Source organism: Bos grunniens, chromosome 9 (assembly GCF_055505025.1).
Source record: "Bos grunniens cultivar Pamir isolate PY7600 chromosome 9, Bosgru_T2T1.0, whole genome shotgun sequence".
In the NCBI taxonomy this organism is placed as follows: Eukaryota; Metazoa; Chordata; class Mammalia; order Artiodactyla; family Bovidae; genus Bos; species Bos grunniens.
In genome coordinates this window covers 44,707,847-44,723,139 of record NC_141173.1, presented here as the reverse complement: position 1 = coordinate 44,723,139, position 15,293 = coordinate 44,707,847, and the positions used below count along the sequence as shown (strand labels likewise).

Genomic DNA, 15,293 nt, shown 5'->3' with positions numbered 1-15,293 from the left:
ACGCCAACCATGTGGTCTATTACTAATAAATGACACTAGCAAAAGACTGCTGTTGTGGCAGAGGGAACAGGTGTGATCAGATCAGACCACATCTGAGGTGCCTCAGTATTTGTCCAAAGGAGGGTGCTCAGCAGATGAGGGTTTATAGATCCTGTCACGCAAGGTCTCAGGGTGCTTAACCTGGAGCAGAGAACTTGGGTTGAGGGGTAGGGGTGACACATGGGAGTCGTGTCAGATCTTTAAAGGACGTAAAACTTGCTCTGTGTTGACCCAGTTGAGTGCAATTAGAAGCAGCTGCTGAAAGTTACAGGGATGAAGGCTTTCGCTCAAGGGCTCAATATTAAGAACTTGCTTATACTTAGAGGGGCTGCTTGGATCCCATGGCTGGAGGCAGAGACTGCATGATCCCCCTGGAGGTTGCCTTAGTGGGACTTCTGCCTGCACGGGAGGTGGCACAGATGACCTCAAAGTCTCTTCCGATGCCAGAAGAGTAACCCCCGAGGAAGAAAGGCAAGGCGGTGTGCTCCAGGCCCTCTCAGGTCACGCACAGGAAGCACAGTGCTAAGGCAGAGATGCTTCTGGGGAACTATGAAACTTTAACTATTTTTCTCACATTAAAAAAAAAAGAAATTTTTAGGGCCCACAGAAATCAATTAAATTTGGTCTAAAAGAGGAAAAAATGTTGAAAATTTTAGTTACATTTTAAATATTTTAATATTATTATGATGGGAGGGGCTGACAAAGGCCCCAGTGCCCAGGGCCCTCGGAGGTCACAATGTGGCCTGGGCCCCTGGTATAAGGCCCCAGCTCCCTCCAGGGGTCCCCTTTTGGCACAGGCCTCTCCAGCTGTATGTTGTTACTTACAGCCCAACTCCTGACCTACCTACCATTCTGTGGATCTGGGGATGATCTCTGCTGTTTAAACAAAGGACATTCTCCGTGTCAGAGGCAACCACTTGGTCCCAGAAAACTAAAAGAAAACAGAAGATGGGTCTTAACCACACACATCTTTCCTTCTCTTCCTCCAAAACACTGAACAACAACCAGCTGCCAAATGTAGTGTTGACAAATTGGGAACACAGAGCTGTGTTAAGGCCTCTCCCTGGCCCACCTCTACTGTCCAGGCAGCAGGAAGTTGGGGGCTTAGCACTGGTCCTATGGACTTGCTTCCCCACCAGAGGGGACTCCATGATATCACATGCCCTGAGGCACACATATGTTCTCATTTTGCTGCACTGAGAATATTGGAAATGATGGTCCCAGGCTGCAGGACTGGACTGGAGTAAAGTGATGTCTCAATACTCTGTGTGGAACTAGCACAGAAAAAAAATGCTGTGCACTTATCTACCTTCCCCTGCCCTGTAGCATTTTCCTCTATCCAAATGTATGTCTTTCCCAGTGCTCTGTAATTGTCGTTTTTTAAAACTGTGGTAAAATACACATAATATTTAACAACAAAAGTCCATATGGTCAAAGCTAGGGTTTTTCCAGTAGTCATGTATAGATATGAGAGTTGGACCATAAAGAAGGCTGAGTGCCAAAGAATGGATGCTTTGCAACTGTGGTGTTGGAAAAGACTCTTGAGAGTCCCATGGACTGCAAGGTGATCAAACCAGTCAATCCTAAAGGAAATCAACTCTGAATATTCATTGGAAGGACTGATGCCGAAGCTGAAGCTCCAATACTTGGGCCACCTGATGTGAAGAGCTGACTCACTGGAAAATACCCTGATGCTGGGAAAGACGGAGGGCAGGAGGAGATGGCTGGATGGCATCACCAACTCAATGGACATGAGTTTGAGCAAACTCTGGCAGACGGTGAAGGACAGGGAAGCCTGGCATGCTGCAGTCCACCGGGTGATGAAGAGTTGGACATGACTGAGCCACTGAACAACAACAATTTATCATCTGAACATTTGTTAAGTGTACAATTCAGTGGTACTAAAAGTATTTATAATGTGGTGTAACCACCATGCTATCTACACCCAAACCTTTTCATCATCCCCAACAAACATTCTGGATATTATTCTGTTTCCATCAAATAATAACTTCCTCTTCCCCATTTTCCCAGCCCTTGGTAACCACCATTCTATTTTCTGTCTATGAATTTGCCCATGCCAGTTATCTTGTATAAACGGCATCATACAATATTTATCCTTCTGTGTCTGACTCACTTCACTAAGCATAATGTTTTCAGGGTTCATCCACATGCAGCATGTGTCAGAATGTCATTCCTTTTCATGGCTGAATAATATTCCATTCTCCGGATGTACCATATCTCTTTATCCATTCATCTGTTCACGGACACTGGGGTTGTTTGCACTTTTTGGCTACTGTGGGTAATGATGCTGTGTGTACGGGTGTGCAAGTATCTGTTCCAGTCCCTGCTCTCAATTCTGTGGGAAATATGCCAGGAATAGAATTGCTGGGCCATATGGTAGTTCCATGTCTAACCTTGTAAGAAACTGTCAGTTTGTCATCGTGGTTTTGTTTTTCACAAGATCTTTTATCTGTCATCATTAAAGGACTGCATTTTAAACCTTCTTGGACTTGTTCAACTTTGGCACCGGTCTCATGCCCAGTCACTTTTCCAGAGCTACTACCTTCCCCATGTAACTCCATGAGTTTTCCCCAAGTCACACTTGGGATTCTTCAGCATTTTTACTTTTCTAAAGAAGACATCATGGAGTAAATAGACTGGCAAGTCTTTTCTATGTCTTTTCCAATGCTGTTTGGAATCAATTTACTGACCACCTCTTTGAAGTCATTTGCGCCTCTCAGGTCGTGACTTCCATCACCTTTGTGTGCATCTGACGCACCTACTGGTGCTGGGCATAAGTGGTCTTCCAAATCTGACTGTTGCACTTTTTAGGAAAACCTACACAGAACAGATGAAGCAAGTAACCGTCGGTAGGTAGCCTTGACATCAGTGTGAGCTTCAGTCACGGTCTGACATTTTTTGACCACGGAGCACATTTTGTCATGGGTAAGATCCATGTCATGGAAATTAATCAGGCAGTTTTTTTTCCCTGAACCTCCTCAGTAATTGGCTTGAATTTCCTAATGCAACTTCATCATTCTTCAGATCAGCAAGACTCACTTCAAAAATATAACCCTTGAGGCCATCAGATGTGATTTTAATTGAGTTCCAGTGGCCAGTGTTTTCCCAGTATTTCTTATATTGAACATAGCTGGTGCTTTCACATCATACCAATCTTTCTTAGAAAATGGGTCAACCATTTTCTTCTTGGCTCCCTTTTTGCCTCCTTTAGTATGGTGCTTGTTCTTGACAGCTGCCATGGTACCCCGAAGAGAGCCAAAAGGGTGGAAGTACAACTCAAGTGGGAAGTTAGGCCCTGTAATCATGTTTTGACGGGAATGCTCACAGGTAGGTAGCTTTCTTGGGTAGAGATGATTGGGACATTTGACCTGGGAATAGAGGTGAATAATTGCTTTGGCATCCAGGACAAAGGACGCAAGAAAAGCCTGGCTATTCCTTAGGCACTCACTGGGCCACAGTGCTGACAGGCCACCCCAGATACTTTCCTTGTCAGGGTGGTTGTCACATGGATAGAAACTGGTAAACCATTTGACAAATGGAATTACTCACCATTGTCCCACAATCAGGCAAGCACAATACCACTGGCCATTACCCAGAACAGAGAAATGGCCTCCTTAGAATTTGGCATAAGGACATTCATTTATATTCATTTAATTATAAAATATATGAACATAAAAAGATAAGCACATATTAAATCATAACAAAATTATTGCCATCACATCTACCACTCAGCTTAACAAATAACATTACTGACACATTTGAAGTTCAGCGTTTACCTGTTCCCAAGCACATTTTCCTTCTCCACCTCACAGGTGACCTGAATTTAGTCTATAGGTTTCTTTTCTTTCTTTCTTTATAGTTTACCATACACACATAGAAGACTACATTATAATACATTGTCCAATTTTGCATGTTTCTGAACCTCACATAAGTAAAAACATCTGGATTTATTTTTCTGTGACTTGCTTTTTTCATGCATCATTATACTTTCAAGACTCTTCCATATTGAAATGTGTAGCTGTAGCTCATTAATTTTCACCGCTGTGTTGTGGGCTCCATTTTATGCCCATCCTTAATGTATTTATCTATTCAACTGGAGAGGGGCTGTTTTGGTTATTTCCTAAGAGCTCATTCTAATCAGGGTTTTTATGCTCACAGTAATTAGCACTAAAAGATTTTAATTGTCTTCCTACATGTGTAGGTTTTCCTCTAGATTGTTTAAGTATGAGGGAAACAGGTACAATGGCCCTTTTTTATTGTTGCTGGATTAATAAATGTTGAGTGGTCCTACCCCGTCACCCCACACTTTTTCTGAGCACTGGCTCTCTCTGAATCAGCAGCCATATTTATAACCACGACCCCATCTTCCCATCAGAGCTGATTGGACCAAAGTAGATACTTCTCTCAAGCTGGGCCAATCAGATGCTCTTTCTTCTGTTACCAGAAGAGAGTGCTCTTTGTTTCTTTGCTGGTTAGCCCTGTGAAAGTGGAAATCTGGGAGCCTGGATCAGCTCTGCTTTCCCCTGCACATGGAGGGGAAGGGGTAGGACAAGGGGAAAGGTTAAGGTATGGATGAGAGGACTGAAGAGGATGGACAGTTTTTTTAAGGAGAGACTATGAGGTGAATGGAGAGACCTAAAGCCTCCCAGGCCTCAGCCTCAGCACTTTGCAGAGACGTGGCCCTTGGGTCCCTTGAGGTCCCCTGCTGCATCTTTACAATAAGTTGATCTTTTTGACTTAAATTAGTTTCAGTTGTTTTCTATTACTTGTAATCAAAGACCTCTACTTTTCTATTCAATTTGCTTCTTCCTAGCCATTCAAAGGAACGGCAGGGCTGTCACAGACCTCTATTAACCTGAGTGAGTTAAATTCTTTCCCCGCCTAACAAGAGATAGGAAATTCTCCACTTTCAGAGTCAGTCAGCTTCAGGGAGCTAAACAATGGAGTGGACAGTTAGCTGCTTGCTAGTTTTATGTCAACAAGGTATAAAGTAGCTATGATAGTTTTATCTCGAGTTATTTTGACCAGCTCTTAGAAATGACTGAAGAATCTTGCTCTTAACTTCCTAAAAACAGGTGCTTGATAAACATACCCCACCCTTCCCCCATTATCCTCAGGTGCTCAAGAGGGTAACCTCGAATAAATGAAATTCTACAGATAATCCCCAAACCTTATCTAAACTCTTATCTTGGCCAAAAGCTTCCTCTTCTGCCTTTTAGCAGAGCTGTTGACAAGAAGCAAATGGACTGTGACAAGCTGGGTTTTTTATCTTTTTATTTCCCTCGAACGCCTCCAGTGGAGCTGTTGAAGAACAATGACAAGGACGAAGAGACTGGTGGCAGGTGGGCAAAGAGAAGAAACAAAGCCTGGATGGTTTGAGCACTGGCAAGCCCAGGAGTTGTCTTAAATGGGCTGGGGGGAACACAGATCACTGAGGGGGAGGAAGAGGAGAAGTGGCGGGAAGGGGAGCAGGCTCATGTGGAGGGGAGGGGGACTCCACTCTATGTTTCACAAAACACCTTTCCCAAGTTGGCACAGTTGCACTTACAAGACAACACACTCCCAGCAGAGTCTTCAGTGAGATTTTGAAGATGTGGGCCTCACTGAATGGAAGGGAAGCTCACTTGCCTCCCAAGCTTGGTTTTGCTTAAAATCTTCTATCTTCTTCTGTAAATCTTCTTTTAGGTACAGCCCCTAAAAAGGCACCATAGTTTTCACTCTAGCCTCTGCCACGTGGTGAAGCCAAGGGTGCACACCCCCCTGTCTCACTCTAGAGGTAGCCATTAGGCTTTGATGTGTAATTTGAGGCAAGCGATCTTCTGCCGCCCCTTTCTTTTTTCACTGAAAACCACTGTACGGCCACAAAGCTCAAGTTCAGAGGGGGGAGGATGACTCCTCAGCAGCGCCATCTTAGAACCGAGGGGAAGAGACTGTCGCTTAAACCTCAGCCCATTGAAACAGATCAGCCTTTGCTGTGATGTTTCAACTGTAACATTTCAAACTTGCTCTCGGCAGCTGTTAGGTACTCCTTGCTGAGACCTTGAATTTGGAGGACACTACCAGAACAGAAGCTCACCAGCAGAGGAGGACAATGGTGTTTCATTATTCATGGAAACATGCTGCTTGTGTGCTTCGGTCTGAGCTTTTGATGAACAGAAAATGCTCTGAACTTATTTTCCTTTTTGTGAAATCCTGACACAGCATTTCTGGTTTCAAAGGAAGCTGTATAAAAAAGACCAATAGAAAACCCCACAAAATGGGACCACCTTAAAATCAAGTTTACTGGCTAAATGGGATTAAACTAGAGTTGTGTTTTAAAAAAGAATAAACCAGAAAAAAAAAAAAAAGTCTTTGCTGCATGGTGCCCACTTCTATCTAAACAGCTCTGAAGTCCAGATGCACGCTGTCACTGGAGCATCTCTGGAGAGAGCGTGGGAAGTTAAAAGTCAGTGTTTTTGATTAATTAATAATCATCCTCAGCTGTGTTGGCAAATGATAAAAACAAATTGTCTGCCTTTAAAGTAAGGGTGGAAGATGTGTGCTTACCCAGAACCGAGGGGGAAGGAGGAAGAGCCCTGTTGGCCTAGTTGGCCCTTGGCTGGTCTGGTGGTGGCTGAACAAAAGCGATGCTGTGTGTCTCTTAGCCGGTGTGCTCGTGAAAACAATCACAGCTCGGGTGGTCAGTCAGGGAGGTGAGTGAAGGAAGCCAGGGTCTAAGCTACCCAGTTGTCTTCTAGAACAACCCAACTGAGCATTTGCAGGAATAACTGTTTCTCCATGTTTGTCATTGTGGGGTTCAAGTCAGCCGGCTCCAGCTGAAGTGTGTATGTGTGTGCCTGTGTGTGGTGTGTGTGGTGGGTGGATGTGTGGGTGAGGGTGGGGGTGTGTATGTACTGGGATGAGATGAAGTTTCACTGGTAGTTAGAGGACAGATGAAAAGATCCTTCTCCTTTTAAATTTGCCACCTACAAGTTAAACAGTGACCCCACGTCATTGTCTCTCGAAGGCTCTGTGGCTGCAGCTGGGTACCATCTTCCTCCCTCCTGAGCCTGTAGTTCTTCAGCCATGCTTCTCTTACAGGACTTAACATTTGCCTCTTGGTAACACAGTCATATTTCCTCAAATGTCATGATGTTTGCCTCTGGGGCAGAATCTGGGACAGACTATTGGCTACAGGAGACATCAACACATCTTAAATGCTGGAATGAGTAGAGGAAGGTGGGCCGATGGATGGACCCGCGGGATGCTATGTTTGTTTTGTGGCTCCACTGGTGGGATTTCTATCCTCTCCCATGACTAGGGCATTCTCTCCTTTCTCTGTCCCAACTGCCAGAGTCACGATGCAGGCTCTGATTAACTTTTACCTCTTCTCCCACGGTCTGCAAACAATCCTCATTTCCTACCCACCTCTACTTTAATCCAGCCTACATACTCAGCCTTGATTTTACCCACCCCAGCCTCTAAACTTTCTATGGCCCCCAATTTCTCACCAAGTCTCCCAAACACACTACTGCCAATGATTCAAGAGGCTTCACACACCATGGACCCAGAATACTGTTTCATTTCTAAATCACCTGATTTGTCAAATGTCCGACATACTATTTCTTTAAAAATTCACTCAATTTCCTACTTTCATCCCTAAGTGAAAACCCCACTCAGCTTTCAGGGTTCAGCTCCGATGTCACTTCCTCTAAGAAGTTTTTGATTTCACATACTGGATATAACTTCCCTTGTCTTGATCTACTTTGTATTATACTCTTTATGTGATTGTTCAGTTACTAGATTAGAAGCCCCCGAGGGCAGAAAGGCCAAGTTCATCTTTGTCTTGCAACTGGCAGCAGAGTGCTAGAAACCAAGAGTCCCTCTTGTTGCTGAATTATATTCAGAGAGAACCAGGCAGCTAGGCTCTTGTGCTGGGAGTCTGCAATCTAAGTCTGACAGTCAACAAAGTGTGGCTTCAGCTGCTGACCTGAGATGCAGGTGCCAGGATAAATGTGGAGAATCCACAGCTCCAACACAATTCAGTATTCACTTATATTGGTTTTCTACAGCATCACAAAAATAACTACCAATTTACCTGCTTGGAACAATACCCATTTATGAGTTCACAGTTAAGTTCTATAAATCAGAAGGCTGGCACAGCATGCCTGGGCTCTAGGCACAGGGTGACGCCATGTTGAAATCAAGGTGCTGACCCTGCTGAGCTCTTGCCTGGAGGTTCTGGGGAAACAGGGCACTTTTAGTGCTTTCTTGTTGGTGCTAGAATTTGGTCACAGGACTGAGGTTCCTGTTATGATTAAGTCAGGGCCACTGGGATATAATCTCCCTTAAGGTCAGTGAAAGTGAAAGCTGCTCAGTCGTGTCCAACTCTTTGCGACCCCATGGACTATATAGTCCATGGAATTCTGCAGGCCAGAATACTGGATTGGGTAGGCTTTCCCTTTTCCAGGGAATCTTCCCAACCCAGGGATTGAACCCAGGTCTCCTGCATTGCAGGCAGATTCTTTACCAGCTGAGCCACAACAGAAGCTGCCCTTAAGGTCAACTGTGCTATAAAACATAACCTAATCACGTGAGTAAAATCCAATATATTCAAATGGTGTGCACACAAGAGGGGAGACAGGAAATCCTTGGGTAATTTTAGAATCTGGCCTATCACATTACCTTAAATGTAAATTTGAGCTATTAGTGAGAGTTGGGGCCAAACAAAGTTTGGAGGCAAATGGCAGCTGGAGAGACCACAGTGTATCTTCTGGGGATACAAGAGGACATCGCAGAGAAGGGAACACAGGAGCTCTCGAAGAGCTGGGAGGGGCCTCAAACTCCTGAAAGAGCCTTGAAGATGCAGGAAGAGGAGGGCTTTCCAGGCAGAGAAGGAGACAAGGAAGAGCGCTCAGGGAGTGGCCCAAGGAACCAGAGAGACCAGTGTGGGCGGCCAAAGCTGTCAAGGAAGGAAACAAGGCTGGGAACCCCAGGTCAGGGCTGCATTTATGAGCCACTCTGTGTGGATAAGTTGCTGGCACAGCCAAGGCCAAGGGCACAGGGACCACCTGGTGGATGTGCTGGAGTGAGTGAGGAGGCCAACTGGGACGAGTATGTAAGACGCCAGCTGGAGCTAGACACCCCACAAGACAGCCAAGGGGAGGTGGGAAGGGAGGCTAGGGAAGGCAGGGCCTCTGGCTGTTGAGCAAACCTCAGGAGAACTGACGGCCTTAGGGCAGGAATCACAGAATGAGGGTCGCAAAGAACTCTTGCTATGGATGAAGCAGGAAACGTCTTGAGAGCACAGAAGCAGAGCCAAATGCTGGCCCAGGAGGCCAGGAGTCTGTGTCCTGGGCCCAGTCTTCTGCTGACTCACCCCGTGGCAGTGGGTGTCTTACTTGCTCTTTCAATACCTTTGTTTCCTGATCTATAAAGTGGAGACTAACAACAGCCCTGTGCTGTTCACTCTCATTAGTGCATAGAGATCACTTTCCTGGCACTGGCCACCAGGAATGTGCCTTTCCCCCTCCAGCGCTCTGTGTTCAGCCTCTGCTCATGAATTGAGTGCACAATTCTGTGCTGGGAGAGCACAGCACAGGTGTAGCTTGGCTGGGTACAGCCACCCCTGGGTCAGACCACCTCCAGACTGGGTCCTGAGCTCAAGGAGTTATTGTTGTGTAGTCTCTAAATCATGTCTGACTCTTTTTCGACCCCATGGACTGTATCCCGCTAGACTCCTCTGTCCACGGGATTTCACAGGCAAGAATACTGGAGTGGGTTGCCATTTCCTTCTCAGGGGTATATTCCTGACCTGGGGGTTGAAGCTGCGTCGCCTGCACTGGCAGGTGGATTCTCTGCCACAGAGCCATCAGGGAAGCCAGAGGAGATTCACTTCCAAATCCGGTTTAAATCAGATGACCAGTCTTCCTTAGGAGACTTGCTTTAAGCTGTGTAATCATCTCTTGTTAGATTCCTTTTTAGAGGACACCTCCCCTTCTAGGGATTCCAGGGCAGAGAAGTCTGCATGAGTCTCAATTAAATCACCACTCTAAACTCTGTCATTCTCTTTGTCAGGTGAAGCCCAAATGTCACTGCTGAAAATTCTGTCCAACTGTGAGGCTACCCAGAAGTCTCTGAAACGAGAGTCCAGCACCCTGTATGCCCCATAGACGTCCTCCAGGTGGCAGGAGAGATGGCAGGGGGCATCCACGGGCAAAGTCCGTTCCTACAATGGGTGCAGATCAAGCCTTAAAACACTCAAGACAACAGCAGGCAGTCATTGACATGTTTTAGAATTTTCTGGCCCCCCAAAAAAGTGCTTTGAAAGAGCTAGGCTGCCTTTTCAAGGACTTTGAAAGCAGGCAGAAGTTTGCACTGAGGAGAAACCCAAAGTGAAAGGGTTCGTCCACAGCTGCCACTTCCCAGGAGAAACCAGGACAAACCCCAGCAGAGGAGCGAGGCTGCTGAGGCTGCCTGACTACGCACCCATCGCCGGGAGCACGCAAACCCACGGCGCGGGGGAGGGGGCGCTTCTGCCTGCTGGGTACATCAGGGGCTCCTTCAGTCCAGGGCAGGGAGATCCTCCTGTGATACACATATCATGCGGTCTGAAGGTCTCCAATGCTGACAAGTGTCCCCTCAGGACTGGGTCTTCTTCATGTGGGGTTCCGGTCAAGCCAGGCAGTTGGGCAGTCGGGTCCCAACATGAGACTGCTCGCTGTGTCGCACCCCCCACCCCCACTCCTAGGACAGACCGAGGCCTGAGGGTTATCCTCAGAAATAGGGGTTGGTCTGGATCAGGTCCAGAATTATTTGGAGTTTTCAGGTAGATAGATCTGTTTCGATCCAGTCTCCTGTAGAGTCTTGAGGAATCTTTGGTGACAACCACAGCTTAGCAGGGATCTTCCTCTAGTCTCTCCGTCCAACCTGGAAGTTTTGGCATTTTTCTAAAATTGCACAATGTCTGGCCATATCTTCAATTTTAAGTGGCTTTGTCTGCAATAATTCTTGGCGCCTAATTTAGTTTCCAAACGCATACACACTGAACTCCATCTTGTCCCTGTTCTGTGAATAGCAGCAATTAGCCCTTTAAGAAAGGTCCTTCTACAGCTTGGGGCTCTGGTTTATTGTCTTGCTTGACTCAAGGACTGGTTTATAGGAAAGAATATTCCCAGTAACTCCACCAGTAGGTGCTGAGGGACTTTGGAAAAGTCACCGTGTGGTTTTGGACCTCACTTTCCTCATCTGGATAGTGAGGAAACTGGACTATATCAGATCTAAGGTGCACTGGGGCCCTAACACCTCATCATCTGTGATCTAACCATCCTGGGCTTCCCTGGGGGGCTTCAGTTATTCATTCAATTCATTTGCATTCATGAATATCATGTGATAACTTCTGTGCTAGACCTGTTTCTTTGTGGTGGCTGTTTCAGATTGAAGGGTAAATTTGGTCTTTATCATACCATATTGGTCAAAAGCAGAAGTCTCAGCAAATTTTTTTTTTTTTGGCCACACCATTCGGCATGATGGATCCTAGTTCCTTAACCAGGGATCAAACCCTTTCCTCCCTACAGTGGAAGCACAGAGTCTTAACTTCTTAACTGCTGGGCTGCCAAGGGAGTCCTTCAGCAAACATTTTTTAATCATATAATCCAATCTCCCTAGCCAAAAGTAGAACCTGAATCCCCATCAGATTTATATTTGTAAATGTTACACACATGTACTTGGGAATATTTATAGCAAATATTAGTCATATTATTGCTAGTAGTAAGAACAAAGCTTAATTCCTTTCCTCATTTCTACATTAAAACATAGATTAAACAGAAGTTAAAATATTTCCTTATTGCCATTCAGTCAGTGCATTATCTGTGTACTCTACAGGTCCAGAGTAGAAGGTCTCAGAAGTTCAGCTCTGTAGACTTTCAAGACTGATTGAAACAGATATTCAAGATACTTCGTATGGGTAACATTATACATTTAGTTCTAAAATAAGAGTCAGAAATAGGAGATTGACAATCTATGGCTGATATTGACTAAGGTTCTATAAAAAGAGTTATTTAAAAATAGAGTTATATTATCCAGCAAAGCCACTCCTGTACATATATATCTGGAGAAAACTATAATTAAAAAAGATATATGCACCCCAATATTCATAGCAGCAGTATTCACAATAGCCAAGATACAGAAACAACCCTACTGCCTATTAATAGATGATGGGTTTAACAAGATGCAGTGTGTGTGTGGTGTGTGTGTGTGTGTGTATATATAAATACATATGATGGAATACTACTGCTGCTGCTGATAAGCAGCTTCAGTTGTGTCCGACTCTGTGCGACCCCATAGACGGCAGCCCACCAGGCTCCCCCGTCCCTGGGATTCTCCAGGCAAGAACACTGGAGTGGGTCGCCATTTCCTTCTCCAATGCATGAAAGTGAGAAGTGAAAGTGAAGTCGCTCAGTCGTGTCCGTCTCTTAGCAACCCCACGGACTGCAGCCTTTCAGGCTCCTCCATCCATGGGATTTTCCAGGCAAAAGTACTGGAGTGGGGTGCCAAACTACTCAGCCATAAAAACAAATGAAATTTTGCCACTTGCAGCAACATGGACGGACCTAGAGTTTATCACACTGAGTGAAGTAAGTCAGAAAAAGAAAGACAAATGCCATATGATGTCACTTATATGTGGAATCTAAAATGTGACACAAATGAACGTATGTGCAGAAACAGCCTTACAGACGTAAGACAACAAACTCACAGTTACCAAAGGGGAACGGAGGAAGAGGGAAAATTAGGAGTTTGGGCTTAACAGATACAAACGACTATATATAAAATAGATAAACCACAAGGACCTACTGTACAGCACAGGGAACTATATTCAGTATCCTATAATAAACCATAATGGAAGAAAAAAAATTTAAGAGTTCAAAAAATTGCATTCCTTGGTCCTATTTGGCAAAACTCCTATGATCTTTTCCCTTTCCCTTGGCCAGGCCTTATTTAAATGTCAAAAGGGCCCATAAATATTAAATGCATTCTCAGCACCATACCAGGCAATGTGGGTGAACATAAACGATCTCTGAATACAAATGTCCCACTTGAGTTTAGCCGTATCGCTTTCCTGCCTGTGTTATGGGTGAGATGCATGGGCGGGCTTTAACCCCTGGCACCGGGATTCAGCCCACATTGCCTTTCTGAGACTTGAGACCTGACTCACTCCTTTCTTCAACCAGCCTGTTCAGCCCGGCTTTCGTGTTTGGCTCCCACAGCAGCAGCAGAAAGGCAGCATGGGGAGGTCAGGCTGGAGAAAGGTGCTGCAGAGGCCGAGGTAGCTGTGGAGGCTGGGGTGTTAGTCACTTTCACTCGGGCCCTGCTGCGCCGGCTGCTGCAGGCTCCCCCTATGCTGCCGGCAGAGGGTCCATGCAGAAAACCCGCAGGAAATAGAATGGTCAGCAGAGAGTGTAAGAAAGAAACCTATCCTTTCTCAGACAGGAGCTTTTATTTCCCCCCTGGTCCACAGCTTCAAAGGGCAGCTGCCTCACAGGGAGAGTGTTTGCATGTTTGAAGTAAGAAGACCGTTTCTTGGTCTCTGAAACTGAGTTCGAGAAGGCCCGGTTCCCAGCAGCCGTGGCGCCCCTCTCCCCGCTTTGCACCGTGGTCCAGCGCGCTTCAGCTATGCTGGTCGACCCTCTGGGAAGGTAGATATGGCCAAGAAACAGCAGACTTGGCCTCCACTTGGATAATTCTGCAAACCTTTGTATGAGGACTAATTGCACAAGGCTGCATGGGTGAGGTGGAAGGAAGAAAAAGGGAAGAGCGTTTTCTGCTTATGACTGGGACCCTGTTATTCATTGGCTTGGGTGTTTCAGCTGAGTTCTGTGGATTAGGAGCCGAGTCATGTCAGCACTAGAAACCTCCCGGGTCTCAGTCATATGTGCTACCCCACCTCTTCCCCGCAGCCCAGACCATTCCTTTCAGAGAACCCTCCCTGTTTCGCGCTTTCACAGAGCGAAGCTGTTCTGAGACTTGGGGTCACACCCAGCTCACATGTCCCAACAGAAGCTGAGGAAAGGTCTGGGGTCCTTCTCTGTGGCCTCCATCTTCAGCTCTGCCCTGCTTCCGGAGGTGGGCAGGAAGGAGGCCTCCCGGTGGGAGCTGCCCTGTGTCCGGCCATCGTGGAGCATCTGTCCTGCTGGTTTAGCTCGGCAGAGGGCATCCAAAAAGCCAGCGAGGCTGTGTAATGTGGGAGACAGCGAGGGCCATGTTCCCACACTATAAGTCATGATGACACTGGTAAAACAGTCTGGTGGGCGGGGGAAAGTGAAAGAAAAAGAATAGGGGGAACAGAAACCAAAGTGAGGCACACAGAAGGACCGAGCAAGAGCAAAGGCCAAGGCACAAACAGAGGCTGGGAAACGGGACAGGCCTGGAAGAGAATCGGGAGAGGCAGGGTGAGAGTGTGGGTGGGAGGAGAGAGACTGGACCAAGGAAAACACAACGAGACATGAAGGGAAGATGTGGTCATTTGTTTGAGGAAATGGCAGGTGATCTGCTAACACGTATGCCAACAGAGGGGTTGGAGGCCTGGTCCAAGGATGCCCCTGGGTATATCACCTTCAAAGCCCCAAATACAGGACAGATCAGCCCTGGCAATGCAGTCTACATTTACTGTAGTAATGCAGTAAATGCAGCAACATTTACTGCTTGCTCAAGGCCTACCTCCCACCAGGCAGAAAGGGCCTGTGAGATACTCAGGAGAAAGGAAAGAGGATGTAAGCTGAGGGAAAGGATGGGGGAGATCCACAGAGATGCAGTCACAGCCCTTCTGTGAGTTCATCCCCAGGCAGACCTGCCCCCAGGCTTGTGCAAAGAGAGGCACTGCAAAGAGAGGCAATGGCTTTCAGCTTCAAGAAATTCACAGTCTGAGAGAAGGGACAAGATGTACATATGCAAAGCAATGAACAGCAGCATTATTATTGGGACTGCTCAGACGAACACAGTAAAGAAGGGAACAAAGAATAAGATAATCAAAGAAATGAACTACAGAAAGGCTTTCTTGACAATGTTCCCAACGTGTAAATATTTTTACATGCAGGAATTAAGTGAAATGACGTTGGCTGAACTGGATGGAACATTTTAAACTGGGCCAAGAAGGTGGACCTGGGCTTGACTACAGCATAGCACAGGCTCCGAGTCAAAGCAAAGAGCAGGAGGCCTAACTGCCCAATCCAGTCTTCCAGGTGAGTTGGATCTACCTG

At 46.2% G+C, this 15,293-nt stretch overlaps 1 protein-coding gene, 1 long non-coding RNA gene and 1 pseudogene across 4 annotated transcripts in view; 1 reads left to right on the top strand and 2 right to left on the bottom strand.

Moving 5' to 3' along the window:
- Positions 1-695: 695 nt before the first annotated feature.
- LOC147365903 (small ribosomal subunit protein eS1 pseudogene) lies at positions 696-3,599 on the bottom strand (annotated as a pseudogene). Its single transcript, XR_015133005.1, has one exon. The product of XR_015133005.1 is annotated as a small ribosomal subunit protein eS1 pseudogene (transcript).
- Positions 3,600-4,487: 888 nt separating this feature from the next.
- LOC147365902 (uncharacterized) lies at positions 4,488-6,207 on the top strand. 2 transcript variants are annotated; one of them, XR_015133007.1, is made up of 3 exons: positions 4,488-4,626; positions 5,280-5,402; positions 6,076-6,207. It is a non-coding gene; the product is annotated as an uncharacterized LOC147365902 (long non-coding RNA). The 2 variants fall into 2 exon arrangements; XR_015133006.1 differs by having other exon boundaries at positions 4,511-4,626; positions 5,283-5,402.
- Positions 5,318-15,293, bottom strand: part of ATG5 (autophagy related 5) — a 146,057-nt gene continuing 136,081 nt past the window's right edge. The window contains exon 9 of the mRNA XM_086317523.1: positions 5,318-5,754. Coding sequence (XP_086173649.1) covers positions 5,708-5,754 — 47 coding nt within the window. The 3' untranslated portion in view covers positions 5,318-5,707. The remainder of the gene's footprint in view (positions 5,755-15,293) is intronic.